Source organism: Lutzomyia longipalpis, chromosome 1 (assembly GCF_024334085.1).
Source record: "Lutzomyia longipalpis isolate SR_M1_2022 chromosome 1, ASM2433408v1".
In the NCBI taxonomy this organism is placed as follows: Eukaryota; Metazoa; Arthropoda; class Insecta; order Diptera; family Psychodidae; genus Lutzomyia; species Lutzomyia longipalpis.
In genome coordinates, this window is record NC_074707.1 from 19,783,448 (window position 1) to 19,800,427 (window position 16,980).

A 16,980-nucleotide genomic window follows, 5' to 3' on the forward strand; every position below is an offset into this window, starting at 1 on the left:
ATTCCGCTGTCAGGTTAATCACTACAAATGGTAAGAAGGTTTGTCAATGTTTTTGTTTGGGAAAATAATTTACAATTTTGCTGGGAAAAGATCTTTTTTATTGTTTTCTTCATTCATTCTTCGAAGAAATTTTGCTGCAGATGAGAAAGGAAGGCCAAAGATACTCAGATTGATAACATTTAACCCAACTGCTGATTAAACTTCAAAAGGAATTTTCGCATCAAGGCTTAATGAATTTTGTTATCAATGCATTATTATAAACATTTCCGATTTCTTATCAAATCATAAATATGTACACAAACACCACATGCATCGTTTTGCCGCACAATAAACTCAAAATCCAGAAATCCCATCATAAGCTTTCACCATAAAGTAGAGGCTATAAAATTCGCACAAGATAGCTCAATAAATTGACTCTGTTTGGTTGGGAGTTAACAAAGGCTGGAATTCTTTGATGATTTTTTATTATATAGCAAAACTCTGCGGCGTTTCTTGACCCCTTTTTCATTCCCAATGCGAATTTCTGCGCGTTCGCGGTTTTTATGGCTTATTAGTTTCTTTTTATGGTGCTTAAAAAAATCTAATCTTAACTTTCTGATAAGATTTTGATGTTTTTTTTTGTTGATGCGTAAAGATGGGAAGAAAATGCATTTCTTGTGGCAGAACTTCTTCGGAGTTCTGAGCACACGTTTTTATGAGTTTCAAGAAGGGTATAAGTGGTAGCAGCAGCAAAAAAGTGAAGCTTCTTTAGTAGAAAATTGTCGTTTGGAGTGTCAATAATTGCACCATCCCTTGTCGCTTTCAAAGGGACACATTTTAAGGCACTTGATGAGACGAGAGGCAAGTGCAGAAGGAGCTTCAAAGAGGAATCCTAAGAAAATGTCTAATATAATTGTTAAAGTACTTTTATGCCCTGTTACCGCTCAAGGATGTGATTTTATCCGGATTACTCAACAAATAGGCAAGGGGGCTCATTGTGCAGACACTTCACATTTGAGTCAAATGGAAGGCGGAGGGTTAAAATGTGAGCCAGACAACACTGCCTCAATGGAGTCCTCCACAAATAGCATCTTACAGCAAAGATGAACAATGTTTGAGGAAACTTTGCTTCTTCCACTCCTTCTGATAAATCCATTTTCATTTTATAAAATAAATTACACGCCATTCCCGTGGCGTGGTCTGAAAAATCATCCTCATTTAATTATTGAATTCCAGTCTCTGCGCTTCTTCTCTTTTTTTTATCACACACACCACACATAGCCACACAACAATTAGATAAAGCCCCACATTTTCTCCGCGGCTGTGGCTCTACATGATAATTTATAACTTAATATACATATTAGTGGCATATTGGAGCTCATTTCTCTGCTGGTGAGAATGAATATGAGACGAACTCAGCAATAATGAGTCTCCGACTGAGGTAGATCAAATTGCTTCTCTGCCACTGACTCTTCTCTCGCCTCCCAGGGGGGCAATAACTACCACCTTTTTGTGCACGACGTGAGCTATGTATGTTGGTTTGATGCCCACCAACGAGAGAAAGTTTCAATGGATATGGAAATCCTTCATTTGTCTTGCTACCCATGTAGCATATTCCTTTTCATTGAATTTATTTCTTTACAGGAGGGTCCCTTATATACAAAATTACTAAATTTTATTCATTCATCATTTTTCTTTCCTTTATTTTTTTTTCTTTAAAGGAGTTTATTCATTTTGAGGCTTCTGTGACATTTATGGTTAATACATGAGAGACATGAAAAATATAGCAGATCATAAAGGAGAAAAGCATAAAATATATTCAATTCAAAAAAGTAAAAAAATTAGACTATAAAAAAATCATTTAAGTAAAAAAAAAATACTTTTAAGCTACGCCCTCATTTTCTTTAATAGGTTAAGGACAATTCAATGAAAGATTTTATTTATTCAGATCATCAATAAAACTCCCAGTTAATTTTCCTAAAAGAAAATCAAACAATGCTAGGTCAGCAACAGACACATCCTCTTTATTGCATAAGAGAGAGAGAAAACACAATCTATGTATTTTCTTCTCTTTATGAATAAACATAAACGAATTACGTTAAAACGTTTCCACAACCACCAGGAAAAACCCAGGAAAATCGATTACAAAACCAAGCCAAAACCACCCCCCAAAAAAGCCACCCTATGTACGGAAATCAAGGATGAGGGTGGAAAATGTAATCCCTCTTTAAGAATAAATATGATTTTCTCGGTGCCAAAATGTATTGTGTGGAATGTTGTGCAAAATACAACACTGGTGATCCCATTTCCTGACGCGGCAATAAACATCCGTTCCGCAGGGCCATTTCATTTGAGTTGTAACGTACTATATGGGCATGGTAATTTCGCAACAATGAATTGCAGAAATTGCCCACCCCTTCGGAATCTCCATGAATTCCATCGTCGACGTGCTCTTTTGTACATAAATCGCTATGGGTGAGAATATCTCTCTTTTTCTGCTCATTTCTCTGTGTGTAATGAAAGATGCAAAGCACCTAAATAGACTTCAATGGTGTGTACCACGTACATAAATAGTTATTACAAACATTTATTCAAATTGATGGCTCCCGATTTGTTTAAACACAATTTTCTTGTGGTCTTCCCCATATACGACGAGGGTCTTTCGCTACGCTTTGTCCGTTCTTCGTTCGCGATCAGCGATGATGGTATTTTGTGCACACCTCGTGCAACATTCCTCACGGGATTTTGTGAAGGATAGGTGAAAGACGAGGGATATGCAGGCAGGGTGTATGGCTACTAAGAGACTCCCTATGGGTGAGACAAAGTGAGATCTCGCACATATCGCGCGTATACTGTGGTCCCAAACACTATGGGCTCTTTTCATGGCTCTTTTACACTATAAATATAAAATAGAGACGAAGAATTCTCCATGGTCGTCATCCCATTATGCCATCCGCATCGTTTATCTAGAATGCCTGACCATTTCACCTCAAGTATCATTCAGTGAATGAATGGTGTGTGCTGTTCTTTATTCTCTCATCTCAAGAGTTAATGGCATGAACGATGAACACCGAAAAAAAAAATCACCAGAACTAGAGAAATTTTTACTCTCACCCAGAGAGTAGCCCCAGTGGACTGTGTGTCTCCAGAATGGGTACATAGAGCCACTGAATCTGAGACTATTTGTCTCCAATGAATTTAGTTACAAGAAATCTGTGAAGATGTCACCACGGTACTAAATCAAGAACTGCAATACAACTGCAATAATTTTATCGCAATGCTTTGGTTATGTTTACATTTTGTCAATATAAAAATAAATTATTTTCATTTATGTCTGTTTCCCTGAAAATGTGGAAGGGACAAGTTTTATATTCTCTCTCAACCGCTAAAAAGTGAAGGAAATTATGCGGTGCAGTGAGTGGGCTGACGTGAAAAGGAGTGAAAGCTGTAAAAGCCGAGGATTCGGATACAAATTATACAAACACACAAAGGACAATTCGTGAATTCTATAAAAGGCGTTGTACGAGGCATTTTTCCAAATTGTTGCCGGAGTTACGTCCAACCACCCTCATGATGACCTCCGTGTTAATGCTCATCCTCAGCATCATCTTCGTGGGATCCTTTGGAAAAACCTCTAGGTATACGCCGCCTCTACACGTTAATTCCTCCTCAAGATATTCAAGGTCAACACAAAAGAAGCCACGGGGATTGAGGAGGCGCTATGTTTCTTGCATAGAGAGAGGAAATTGTTCAAAAATATCCTACGCGCATTCCGGACAAAGCATTGTCTCTCTCAGCAATCACGTTGCACTCAAATTGGGCAATTTCTCTCTGTGTGTAAGACGCAATTTGACGGTCATCACGGAGGAGTCCGTCAGTACACGGCTCCCTGACAGTTTTTCGTGTGAAGAGGACACTCCGGCACTTCCTAGAGAGCCTCCCCTGCGTGCCCCCCCGTTCCCTATTGGGGTAAGTAGCTCATGATGTTGCATAGTCGCACTGGACCTTGGAATTTTGTTTTGTTTTTTTGATCGTTGCAGTCCGCTTGAGCGGGACGGGGAGCTCCTCGCACTACCTTCAAATTGTAAGCGAGGGGGAGGTCTCCCAAGAAGAGTATCTTCATGCTGTAGAATTTTGCCGGTTTCCGGGGCACAGTCTTCGTTCCACGGTGATGATTGCCCAGCCATCCTCTCCCTCCACGTACAGACAGGTGGATGCCTTTTCGTGGCCTGGAAGAGAACTATTAGAGCTCTCCCTGGGAGAAAGGAACAGTGGCTAGGGGAACAAGAGGAGCTTGGTCTGGCCTTGAAGCTTTTATTCTCTGTATAGGATGTCAATCTAATCAAAATAAATAAATTGTGGAAATGGAGAATAAATGGGGTTCAACCCAAAACGGATTTTTTAAAAAATGTTTTTTTTTCGCTTTTGTCTCTTTGTAGTTGTTTGGTTTCACTCCTACAACATTTTTTATGAAAATTAAAAAAAAATCATGTTTCAGTTTTGCCGGACCATGGCACTCAAAGCATCTTTCTGTTCTTGTATCAGACTCGTTTGACATATTCTTGTAACGCACTTCATTAATCATCCGAGAATCTAATCATTATGACAAAAGTTGAAGAAAAAGAGAATATAAAGATTTATAAAAAAAAAGATTAAATTCAATTTATGCAAATAAATAAATTTTTAAAAGATTTTTTCTTATGTAAATGCATAAAGAGGCTCCCTATATAGGTCTGTTGGTATATTATTAATTACAGATCCCATTCTTTTCATTTTATTTCGAATATAATTTTTTATTTTATAAATATTATTAATTTCAATGCAATAAATAATATTCTCTATTTTCAAAATAAAAAAAATACCACTAACGCCATCTGTTTATTGCCAATATGTCACGGCTGCTATAAAATCAAATACACGAACTACTAGAATTCTTGTCATTGTGACAATCAATTCTAGTGACTCGTGTGTCTCTATATTGGGGAATCAAGTCCACTACTTTAGCGACGAGCCCCAGTGAACAACGATTCTCTAAACCTCTAGCATATTTTTTTTTCGGTGAAAGATGTGTGAAATGGGAGAATTCTTCGTTAATCGTGTTTTTCATTATTGAACCTCCTTCTGCCCATTTTTTTTTCTCTTCCTCTCCACACTGCGCTGCTACATCCACCAAACCATCCTCTGTAGTTCTTATAACTCGCCATGCTCACTTGGCCGGGCTGTCTTCAGGTGTGTGGGGCCCCTCATTGCTTTGCTTTGGGTATGTAGGTATACAACGAAGACATCCAGAGGTGGCCCCATCAACTGGTATGTGCGTGCATTTGTGTACATAGAAAGAGAATTCTCATGGAACACTGTATAAATATTGATAAAGTCCAAGGTATTTTATGTATTGATTGGGAGGCCGGGGAAAAACGAGAAATTGTGCCCACAGACTGATCAAACTATTTAACGTGCATGGCCTTCTTCCATCTCTTTTCCTCGCGCTCTAGCCCATCTCAATGTGCCCCACAACAATCCACAAGTCCGTGGAGACACACGGCGATCACTCGTAAAAATTTGTGAAAGTAAATTAGGCCCATAATGGATGCTCTTCTTCTTCCTTCACCGTCGCATTGGAAGATGAATTAATCCCATCCGCACGATGTCCAATATGCAGCTATGGGAAAATCTCCCAAAACGTGGGCCTATGTGAGCAACATGAAAATTGGTCCACCTTGCGGGGTCTAATGATCTCATAAAAGCCCCCGGAGAGAGTTATGCTGAAAATCATCGTTAATGAGACGATGATGACTTTTGGGTGGTAACCCACTCGCGCCGGAAAAAGATAACGACTTTATGGGGAAAGAAGGCAAATAAATCACGGGTATGGGAAATCCACGGAAGGTGCACTAAAAAAAACCATTTTGGGTGGCTTAACTGATAAAATCAATTGGGTCATTGTTGATTTTCCCCAAAAAAAAAGAAGAATTAATTGAAATTCGAAGCAAAGCTAATTTGTCACAGAGAGCTGTTGAATTAAATTGAATGCTTGTTTGTTTTTTTTATTAATTGATATATTTTCATTTGAATTTTCCTTTTGAAGTGATTCTTTTCAATTCTTTAAAATTCTTATTGATGATCTTAAATTAATTTGGGAAAGAACAAATAGGAAAAATTTCCATTGAAATGCTTATAAGAAAATTTTATTTTGTGGCATAAATTCAACATTTTTTAACAAAGACAAATTGTAGGCCTACAGCTAAATATTTAAGCTCCAAAGGAGTTTATTCGCTGTTGTATGGAAAAATTTCTCAATATTGTAAAGAATTATAAAAATAAATAAATCACCACAGAGACTTCCTTCTCATTTTCCAATAGGATCTGCTAAAAAATCCAGGAAAACTCCCTCAAAAACATAAATAATGGGCCTTATTCAGCGATCAAGAAACCCTTGAAATTCGCTTGAAATCTTGAAGTTTCAGTACAAAATTCAAAGATTTCAAGGATTTTTTGATCGCTGAATAAGGCCCAATAGCATCATTATTGTGTTTCTTGAATCGTTAAATGCATAAAGCATAAAAGTATCTTTTCAAAAATTATTGAGAAAGGATCAGCGCCTTGATCAGCGCGAATATTTTCAGAAAAAAATGAAATATTGGGCCTTATTCAGCGACCAAGAAACCCTTGAAATTGGCTTGAAATCTTGAAATTTCAGTGCAAAATTCAAAGATTTCAAGGGTTTCTTGGTCGCTGAATTATTCCCATTGACGTCATTTCCTCCATTTTTTGCCAAATCTTTGCCAAAATTTCCTAACTGATTCGAATTAAAAGGGAAATCTCTTTGGAAATTCCTTATTCGTTTTTGATACTCTCAAAAATTACCCGTGTCCCAATTTTTCCCTTAAATTAGGAATTGTTGCATATACATCCGTGACTAAACTCCCTTGTACCCTAAACCAAAATCCCCCAGTAAGCAGCTTGAATTTCCAACAAAAAGCAAAAATTCACCAATTTTTTCAATTGAAACGTCGAAATTGCAACTGAAAATGAAATGCTTCAGGCGATTAGTCCTGGGTGTCCTGGCGAATGAAAGGAGAGTAGGTACTCTAAACCCCTGCAGATGTGAATTGAGCACAGTATAAGGATCATCTTGAGATTTCATTGAGAGAGGGAATCCCGCAATTTAAATCCCCGTCTTAATGAAGGATCAAATGAGTGACAAATTGTGTTGAATTTCATGCCGGGGAAATTGAGAGTTTTTGAGGGCATTTTTGGAAGAAATTCAGTGTGTGTGTCAAAAGACAACCCTCTGCGTGTTAAAACTCTTGTGAATAAATTTAAGGGGACCCCTCATTCGAATGTTGTTTGTTGGAAAATATGCATGGTGGGTCTCTTAAGTGCCATGGCACATGGCGACGATGAAAAGAATTGAAGGCAGTGCCTTCCGGTTTCCTTCGTGTTTTTTTCCATCTACACTTTCTCATTCATCTGGAGTGTGTTTTTGTGAGGAAAGAGCACCCCTCGAATTTAAACTGTTACACACTAAATTGAGCCTCTTGGCAGAATTTTTTTTTCTTACTTCGCTGTTATTTCCTTAAACTTCTTTTCTCTGTTAATTTTCATGGCCAGCAGAGCTCCCCATATCTCTCTCAAACGTCTCGATCTAGTTTTTTTTTCTTACAACACATTGGCAGTTTGCGCCTCAAACGGACGCACAGACTTCACGCAGAAAATTTTCATTCTCAACAATTTGCTTCCCTCCAGTCGACAAGTGAGTGTGTCTGAAAATAATTACCGGCGAGCAAGTGAAAATAAATAAATCTCTCCTTCTTGAAAATAAATATTTTTGCAAAAATAGCACCACACTCGGAGAAGGGGGGGACGCGCACGAATTTGCCTCTAAACTCCTCGCGCGAGGTTCTGCAACGGAAAGATAAAGCTCTCATCATCTCCGCGAATTTTCGCGATGTATGCTTGAGGGGGGTTTCCTAAATTTGCGAATTTAGAGTTGTAGAATGTAAAGATTGAAGATTTATCAGAGGCCGTATCAAGGTCTCATGCATCGTCTTCATTCATTAATAAGTCGGCAGGCAGTTTGTATACCCATTGAGGGGCTCTCTCAAGGCGTCTATACACAATAAAAGAGGCATTTTGTAATTTTTTATTGACAGCCATTTGAGGAATCTTGCTTGGAAGCTCCACTATCTCTTCCCCTTGATCTCGCGATTAGGCTATCCACCGTGGGACACACCGAACCACAGAACTCGGCGGAATCTCTCAAGCTGTATCAATAGCAAGATTCTCCGCCATATCTTCATCCCCATCTACCCCCACTGACCACGGCATCATTTCCAATTCCAACACAGCAACAAGTATGAGGACCCCACCAAATGCCGATTGCAATTTGAATTCAACACGCTTTTATTTATTGTTTCACTCGCTCTCCATCTTCTCTCTTTTCCTTTTTAATCGCTCCCCCCGTATCCCCCCGCGCCATTTAGCTCGTGTTGTTTTATTTATTTTTTTTATATATTCCTTGTGCACACGTTTCGCCATCGCAAGCGCCAAAGACCCACAACCAACAAGAAGCCCCTTCACAGACCGCGGAGGATTTGATCACATTCCGCAATTTTTGCTCCATCGCCCGAACATGGCAGCATTTGCAGCAATTTACAGTGAATTTTTTTTTCTTAACTTCTTCTTCATATTATTCTTTTTCGAGAACTCGCGCCGTGTGAAAAGATTCTGCCAACGCGATCGTTGGTATCGAAAAATTCTTCTTACACAGCAGCAAAAGTTTTCTCACAGCCAATCTTCACACAACGCAACGGTTCCCATTCTCAAGATTGATTGCAAAAAACGAGACATTTTTTTGTTTTTGTTGAAAGTTGCCCAGAATTTTCTACTTTTTTCCAATGATTCTTTAATTTTTCTTTTAAATTGAGTAAAAAATGACAAATTAAATTCAATTTTTCATACAAAAAAAAATAAATTGAATCATCTTCTGGTTTGAAAATCGATTCGTATCGGTCATTAATTTCTTTTGAACTTTCATAGGACGGAATTTAGTCTTGGGGGATTAATTCTGTCCAGAATAGAGACTCAATTTGAACGGGAAATAAGAAATTATTAATATATAATATATATAATTATTATTAATATAATTAATATATAATATATTTATTATTATAAGAAGAAATTATTATAGAATATTTATTTTAATTAATTTTCCTGAGAAAATGGGTTTAAGAACAAAGAAAACTCCCTAAATTATATTCGTTTTTCAGCAATAAAAAAATCATTCATGTCCTCTTAATCATCGATCCCTATCGGGGGATAAAATGAATCAAACATAGATGAGTAACCACCGAACTACATATAGCAAAGGAATGAGTCAGAAATGGAATGCAGAAGAAGTCTACGCAATTCAGCTGTTTCGCCGTGGCTTTTCTCGGAAGAAGCGAGTCAAGTCCTTTTTGGCCATCATTGCGTGCTGCAAATTCACCCGGCGTCTCCACTGTATGTTGAGGAAACTTGTCGGTGGGTCAAGCAAAATTCACCTTTTGTCCACACTCAATGGCGCTATCTTTCATATTCTTCATCCCCCGGAGGGAATGTCTCGAAGCCACCACCATCACACATTGTATTCAGAGGCAGCATTTTTGGTCTTTCACACTGCCTTATATATAATTTTTTGTTCTTCTTTTACCATCATCGAGATGGTGGCTCTCTCGCATTTCTTTTGCGCACTCTCTATGCATCCTCCATGTGTGTTTATCATCTCCCCGGCTTCATTGTATTGCTCTTTAAGGTCTGCACAAGAAAACGTGTGAGAAAGTATCAATCGCGTCCGAGCGCCTGGGTCTCTGAATTCCTCTTCTCTTGCGATCTCTCTATACCTTTTGGTTCTTCCTCTCTCTCTGTCTTTTGCCCATCTTCTCACCCGTGTGTCTTCACCATCCCAACTTCCTCACCCACCCCTCCCCCTCAGATATGTAAGAAGAAGTTGCAGGAGAAGAGAAAAAAAAACGTTCCACAAACCGGCGCGTCTCTGTATGGCACACAAACGTCTTCGGGCGGCGGAGAGGATTCCAATATAATATACAGGTAATACCCATTTAGTCCGGACGAACCAAGTGGATGCGAACAACAAAAAAAAGCACGAGATGGCCACAAAAGACTCTCCGTAGTGGTGAGTCGCATTCCAGACGTTCTACCTTTTCCTTTTTGTAAATAAAAAAGGGAACCGCTGGCTATTATACATATATGTCCATACATAAGGCCATATTATATAAATTACTTGATTTTGATATCTCTGATCTCATTTTTTTTGCTCCCTCCACAACTCGCGTGCATATTCTCCTTTTGCCCCGAAATGTTTCTTTCATTCCTCCACCCCCTTGACCGCAACTAAATTCATCATTATGCACCATTCTCGCAGCAACAGGTTCAGCTTCCTGCAATGAATCGACTTTGTCTAATTCCCCCAAAAACCCTTCTGTAAGGGAAAGAAGAGAAAAGTAAAAAAAAATATAAAAGTAAAACACCTCGTTGTGTGGAATGTGACGCCTCTGCGCGGAAAAAATGTGAATTTATTCAACATTATTCTCGCTCGGGCCAATATAATTTGTATGGCAATAAAGATCTTTCGTGGGAAATACGACCCAATAAAATGTGCCATAAATGGAAGTGACGAGCATGAAATTAGGGTGTTTTATGTGGAAGTTGTGTTGACAATTAATCCTCATCGTAAATTCATTAATATTTTTAAATCAATGTTAATGACTTTTTCGGGGACTTTATTGGTTTTAAAGAAAAAAAACTGATAAAAGAGTTTTGTAAGAAAAGGGCATTCATTTAGATCGATGATCAATAAAATTGCATAAAATAAGATTTTTTTGACAACTAATTATTTTGGGGCCTGAAGAGGTTTCTAAATAAATCGAAACGTCTCTAAATGGACGAAGACGATTCAAAAATATTTACAAACTTAAGTAATTGACAAGTTTTGGACGTAGACGTAGACAGAAATATATTTAAAAAAAAAACGACTTAATCTAACGTTGAAGATTTATTTTCTAACTTTTGAAGTTTCTTTTCCAATGTTTGACATTTATTTTCTAACGTTGAACTTTTTTCTCCATTTTTACGTCATGTTTTTTAATATTTTGTGTTTCTTTACAACTTTTGACGTCATTTTTTAACGTTCGACGTTTGTTTTCCAATGTAAATAGATTTTTTTTTAATATGCTTGACTTTTAACAGCGCATATAGCCCTAGATGTTGCGCGCTGTGAAAAGTGCCATAGTGATGATGATGCTTGACTTTTTTTTGTAACACTAAACGTTTCTTTTATAACTACTTTTCTGACGTTTCTATTTTGACGTTTTTTTCTAACTTTTGTCGTTTACTTTGTAATCTTAGACGTTTCTTTTCTATCGTTTGAAAATCTTATAATTTTTATGAAATCCTTCGAATGAAAAATCCACAATGACAGAACATTTAGCCTTTTCGAACTCACAGACACCGTTCCTACGCCTTTGGTTACAAAACTACCTCACTTTCCTCTATTTTTGTAACAAAATATTTGAACAAAATTGAATAAATCCCTGCAAAAATAGCAAAATAAAACAGCAAAACCCCTAATTAAATTCAAATGTACTCCAACCTACATATTGCAACAATCAACCATTGATTGTGATTCTATGGTCTCAATAGATGTTGATTTAATGTTTGGTATGCAACTTTGTTTGGTAATTAAATGTTTATTGAATTCAATATTGTTTCCACAACACATTTGTGATTGTATACAAAATGCGTCAACATTTACTTTTGCATCCACAATCTCGCTGAAATTTTGCTCTAAATTAATCAATTAATAATTGGACATTTATCAATGTTGTTCGTCTAAATTGCACAGCATTAAATGATAAGAGGGATCGAAATTTAAAGTACATATTAGTCACGCGCTAATGTTTAATTCCTGCTCGTAAAATATGAAATTCCATTTGAAGTTTTTGAAAATTTTAATTCTCAAGCTCATGAATCACATTATTTTACATGAGAGAATAAATCATCAGAGGATGTGCACAAGAAGGGGATCCCATAGAGCGCCATAGGGTTTTGCCATCATCCACTCAAATGGCGTTCTCGCTTTTTTTGTTATTCTTCTGCATTGTGCTTGAAGAAAAAAAAGAAATGAAGCGAAATTGTCCATTTTCGCACGCTCTGTATAAAAATGTGCCCCAATGCGATTTTCCATTGAAATTTTCCCTCCAACTAATTGCCCCACGGGCACTTGCGGCCAAATTCCACCGCCCCGCCGCCGCTTAACATTGTTCTGTGCCCAGCCTCTGGGGCTCCTCATGCCGACCGTGGGATCCCGGCCATGTGACTCCGGTCCCGGTGACTGATGATCGTGCTCTGCCCCTGCATTCCAGAATTGGTTATTCATTGTCTTGTGCAACCGTCCTCCGCCGCTCGTCCTAATTTATCTCGATGAGATGCCACGGTGTGGTCCATTAGTCATCCCAGCCCATTCTTCGATCCCATTCTCAACTCGTTTTTCGTGCACACACACACACACCATCAACCCAGGAAATTCCTCCGTGTCCCGATTCTCATGGAAATTGGCCGTGCAGGTAAATTTTATTGCGCAATATTGAAGCAATTCTTTGCTATATGGAATGGACTACCCTTCGAACCAGCACAGAGGGTGAGAAACCCTCAACGGACGCACACAGTGCAACCAATATGAAGTATGAAGAAAAATCTCAAAGAAGACCACACAGAGGAGGAGAAAGGACCCTCCGGAAGGCTGAATGTTGGGTGTAAGTGCAAAAGGAGGAAGCTTAATGGGGAAAAGATGGGAAATTTATCATCAATTTAATTTCTTCGTCTCGTCACTGGGGCTCCCTCTTGCCGGTGGTGCGTGGCTCATCACCCCCTTTGGGCAAAATGGCAGGCGTGCCGGGGGCTGAAAATTGTTCTCTCTCCTTCGCTCTCGTACAACACCATTTTGCAATCCCTGCTCTCCTACAAGCAATCAATATATGCACGAGGGTTGAGAAATTCTCTTTCGCTCTTGCCGCTTTTAGCAGCATTTTGAGGGTGCACAATTCTCACTTTTTGTCCCTGTATATTTGTTACCACAGCAAGGACCCAAAGGGGCTACCAAGTGGTCTTTAAGAAATCATTTTTTGGCAATGTTGCGAAATTATCATTAATGTAATAGTTTAATTTAATCAATAATTGAATCAATTAAATTAATGAAATATTAAAAAATGACATTTAATTTATAAAGAGACAAAAATTTCATCTCATTTTATTATTTATTTTACGTACATACATATATTCTCAATATACATATGTATAACATAAGTGTTTCACAACCGACGTAGAAAATAACTAATTCTGTTCTTCCAACAATTCACAAATTAGAACTTTGAGAAATTCTCAACAATAGTACAGATTTTGATGCTTTCTTGATATAAACAGCAGTACAATTTAAAAATAAATTTAACAGCCAAATGCAACCCTTATGTTATTCCACCCCTTAATGCATTGCTGGTTTCCAAACAAATAAAACCTTCATCAATATTTTAAATCCACAAACACACTTTTCCATTGATTTTCTCTCATTTTTTTTTTATTTTGAAAATCAATCGTTCCCCTTCTTTCATAGGCGCACCCCATTGGAAACAAGTATTGTAAAAAAAAAATCAGGGGATTGTCGTTTAAATTTCCGGCAGACAACCCCTTGATATTCATTGATTCAGAAACACCTCATCCTGTTTTTAGCTGTGATTCTTTCTTCAAAGAAGCACAGCTTCTGTGTACACTCAAAAATCCAAAGTCGTCAGATCGGGCTCAAACTTGGGATGACCACGAATTAGGGTCCCCACATTCCAAAAAACGTATGCGCCAAAAATTGGTCCGTCCGTCCGTCCGTCCGTCCGTCCGTCCGTCCGGCCGTCCGGAACCTTTCGCTAAATTACAAGAGAACGGTAATAGATAGAGACTTGCGGTCAACGGCAAAGTTCATATATCAGGTGGAAGACATCCGATTATGAAGTCAAATCTGACCCCCCACCCCCCCGTCCGCCATTTTGAATAACCTCAAAATTTTGTTTTGGTTATATCTCAGCCCCTGTAATAGCTAAAAATCTGAAATTTTTATATGTTGTAGGGGACATCAACACCTTTCCAACGATACCTCATTTTCGAAAATCGGCCAAGCCGTTTAGTCAATATGGCCGCCACAATTTTTCATCGAAAATCGATCATAACTCGAAAACGGCTTGACCGATTTTGATCAACCCGGGCTCAAATGAAAGATCTCAAGAAGCCCTACAACCCCTCGGAACATCGCAAGTTCGAAAAATGACCGCAAGTGGCGCTAAAATCGAAAACAAAATTTTCGATGAGTTTTCGATGAATATCTCGAGCACCGCTTTATAGAATTGCTTCATATTTTGATATGTTATAGTTGGCTATAATATCTTTCATCATGCCAAAAATGAAGAAAATCTATGTAGCCGTTCCGGAGATATCGCGTTTTAAAGTTAACATGTCATATCTTGAGTTGCATAAGACCAACGCCCCGCGAAGCGGGGCGTTTTATATATACATATATAAAAGTAAAGTAAAATATATATAAATGCATAGATATACACATTATATATACATATAAAAATGCAAAGATAAAGATATATAAACTGCAAATATAAAAATTAAATATAGCATGGATGGAACAGTATAAAGCGAAAGAACGGTAAGTAAAACTTACAGGCTGTGATTCTTTCTTTGTCAATGAAATGTGAAGATGGCAGAAAATTGAGGATGGGCAAATTTTGAGGAGAGACTTACTCGTGAGCCGAATCACAGCCAACGCCCGCTACGATTAAGGATTTCTTTAAAATTTCTGCGCGTTGGCTGTGATTCGGCTCGCGAGTAAGTCTCTCCTCAAAATTTGCCCATCCTCAATTTTCTGCCATCTTCACATTTCATTGACAAAGAAAGAATCACAGCCTGTAAGTTTTACTTACCGTTCTTTCGCTTTATACTGTTCCATCCATGCTATATTTAATTTTTATATTTGCAGTTTATATATCTTTATCTTTGCATTTTTATATGTATATATAATGTGTATATCTATGCATTTATATATATTTTACTTTACTTTTATATATGTATATATAAAACGCCCCGCTTCGCGGGGCGTTGGTCTTATGCATTTTCAGTGAATTTCACAATAAGCGCAATCCTCGCGCGCTTGCACCCAGAACCACACCATTTGTCCACCCCCTCTTCATGCGGAACAAGCACACAAAGCCGCCTGTCAGCTTTTATTCCCCATCATATTGCCAATATATATTGTCTGTATTTTTTTCTTCCTTGTCATGCTACCCTTCGTCTTCTCTCTCTGTGTGTAACACCCCTTTGAGCCCCTTTATGTGTGGGCGACACCAGTCAAGAACAAAAAAAGGATCCCTGTTTCGCACATTAGCTCTCCCAAAAATACACTCGCACAGGGCTCAAGGCTATATAGGAGGGAATAGGTCACATAGGGGATGATTTACCTTTGATGGGTTCCTTGGGGATTTCATTGGGGTTTATCCGGAGTCCTTTTGCTTCAAAAAAATGCGTCACGGCGGCACAGACGCCGGTGTTGAGGGATGGAGCAGCATCCAAGGGTGCCACAGCCAGGCAGCTGATGAGGACAAGCATCCTCATCATCCTCTGAGGGGATTTTCTACACAAACTCCTCGACATTTTCACTTCACATAAAGTTTTTCCTTTTTTTTTTGCTTTTCCTTTAATCCTTCGAACTTACAGCCTATCCCCCTAAGTTTAAGTGTGTGTGTGTGCGATGAACACAAATGCAAGTCCGGCCCCTTTTATTGCATGTATATAAAAGAAGAAAGGCACTTTGCACACACAATTTTTTCAGAAAGAAAAAAAAAACAGAAACTACCCTCAGTGATTGAGGCGGCTCATTGACGACACCTTTTTATTGTTCTCGTTCTTCACCCCCGCACGCACATACACCCTAGAAGCCCCCAAAAAAGCATGCACACATTGAGAAAGCACTTGTTAGCCCCTGATGAAGGTCTTGGCACGCAAGTTTGTTTATTTTATTGTTATTTTTGTGTGTGGAAAAAAAATATGAGTATGAGAAAAAAAGGAACCGTCAGCGTGACAGGACGTACGTCATCACCCGTCGGCTGTCTCGATCGAACTAAACTGATGGTTCTGGTTGCCTCCGTGCTGTACGCCCTCTGACAGCGAGAAAACATCAGCGCTTAGTTAGGGTAACGAAATATCGCTGAAAATCGATTCTCTGCATGACTTTTATCGATTCTCTTCGCGCTCATTTTTGTGCACTTCCTCTGGATTCAAGCAAGTAAATTTTAATCCATGAATACAGGAGTTTAGAGGTATTAACCTGACAACTCCCGGTTGTATACTTTACGAAAAAATCGACTTCCTTTTTGGGGTTGTTCAACGACCCCACATTGGCGCTCTAAGGAAGTTTTAAAGTCTTGGCTTCTCAGAGGTTAAAATTTGTTTCAAAATTGGCTCCAAAATCGCTCTTGAAAACCCAGAGTTTCCAAAATTACTTGACCATCCTTTTAATTCAATTTCTTACCTGCTTGCTTTCATTTTCTTTGACTTCTTCAGTTCTGCTCCCCAATCCTATTTATAAATTAAAATTCGTTAACATATTTTTGAAAATCTTATTCAGTAATGGCTCTCAAATTATCTATTCAATTAGTTCCCCTTCGAATCCTACAATCATAATTGAATTATTAATCATTTATCTACAATTCTCATCATGAATTTCATCAAACAACTTACTTTTTCTGATAGTTTTCTGCAAATTTTCATAGCGTCACCTCAAATTTTGTTCTGTAGCATTTTAGCTGTGTTTCTTTCAGACACAGCTTTTGTGTACCGAGCAAAATCGAAAGTCGTCAGATCGGGCTCAAACTTGGGATGAGCACGAATTAGGGTCCC

At 38.3% G+C, this 16,980-nt stretch overlaps 1 protein-coding gene across 1 annotated transcript in view; it reads right to left on the reverse strand.

Annotated features, from left to right (window-relative positions):
- LOC129796782 (glypican-4) overlaps positions 1 to 16,243 on the reverse strand; it is a 33,339-nt gene extending 17,096 nt beyond the window's left edge. The window contains exon 1 of the mRNA XM_055838858.1: positions 15,543 to 16,243. Within this exon, the coding sequence (XP_055694833.1) occupies positions 15,543 to 15,735 (193 nt within the window). The 5' untranslated portion in view covers positions 15,736 to 16,243. The remainder of the gene's footprint in view (positions 1 to 15,542) is intronic.
- Between the last annotated feature and the right edge of the window lie 737 nt (positions 16,244 to 16,980).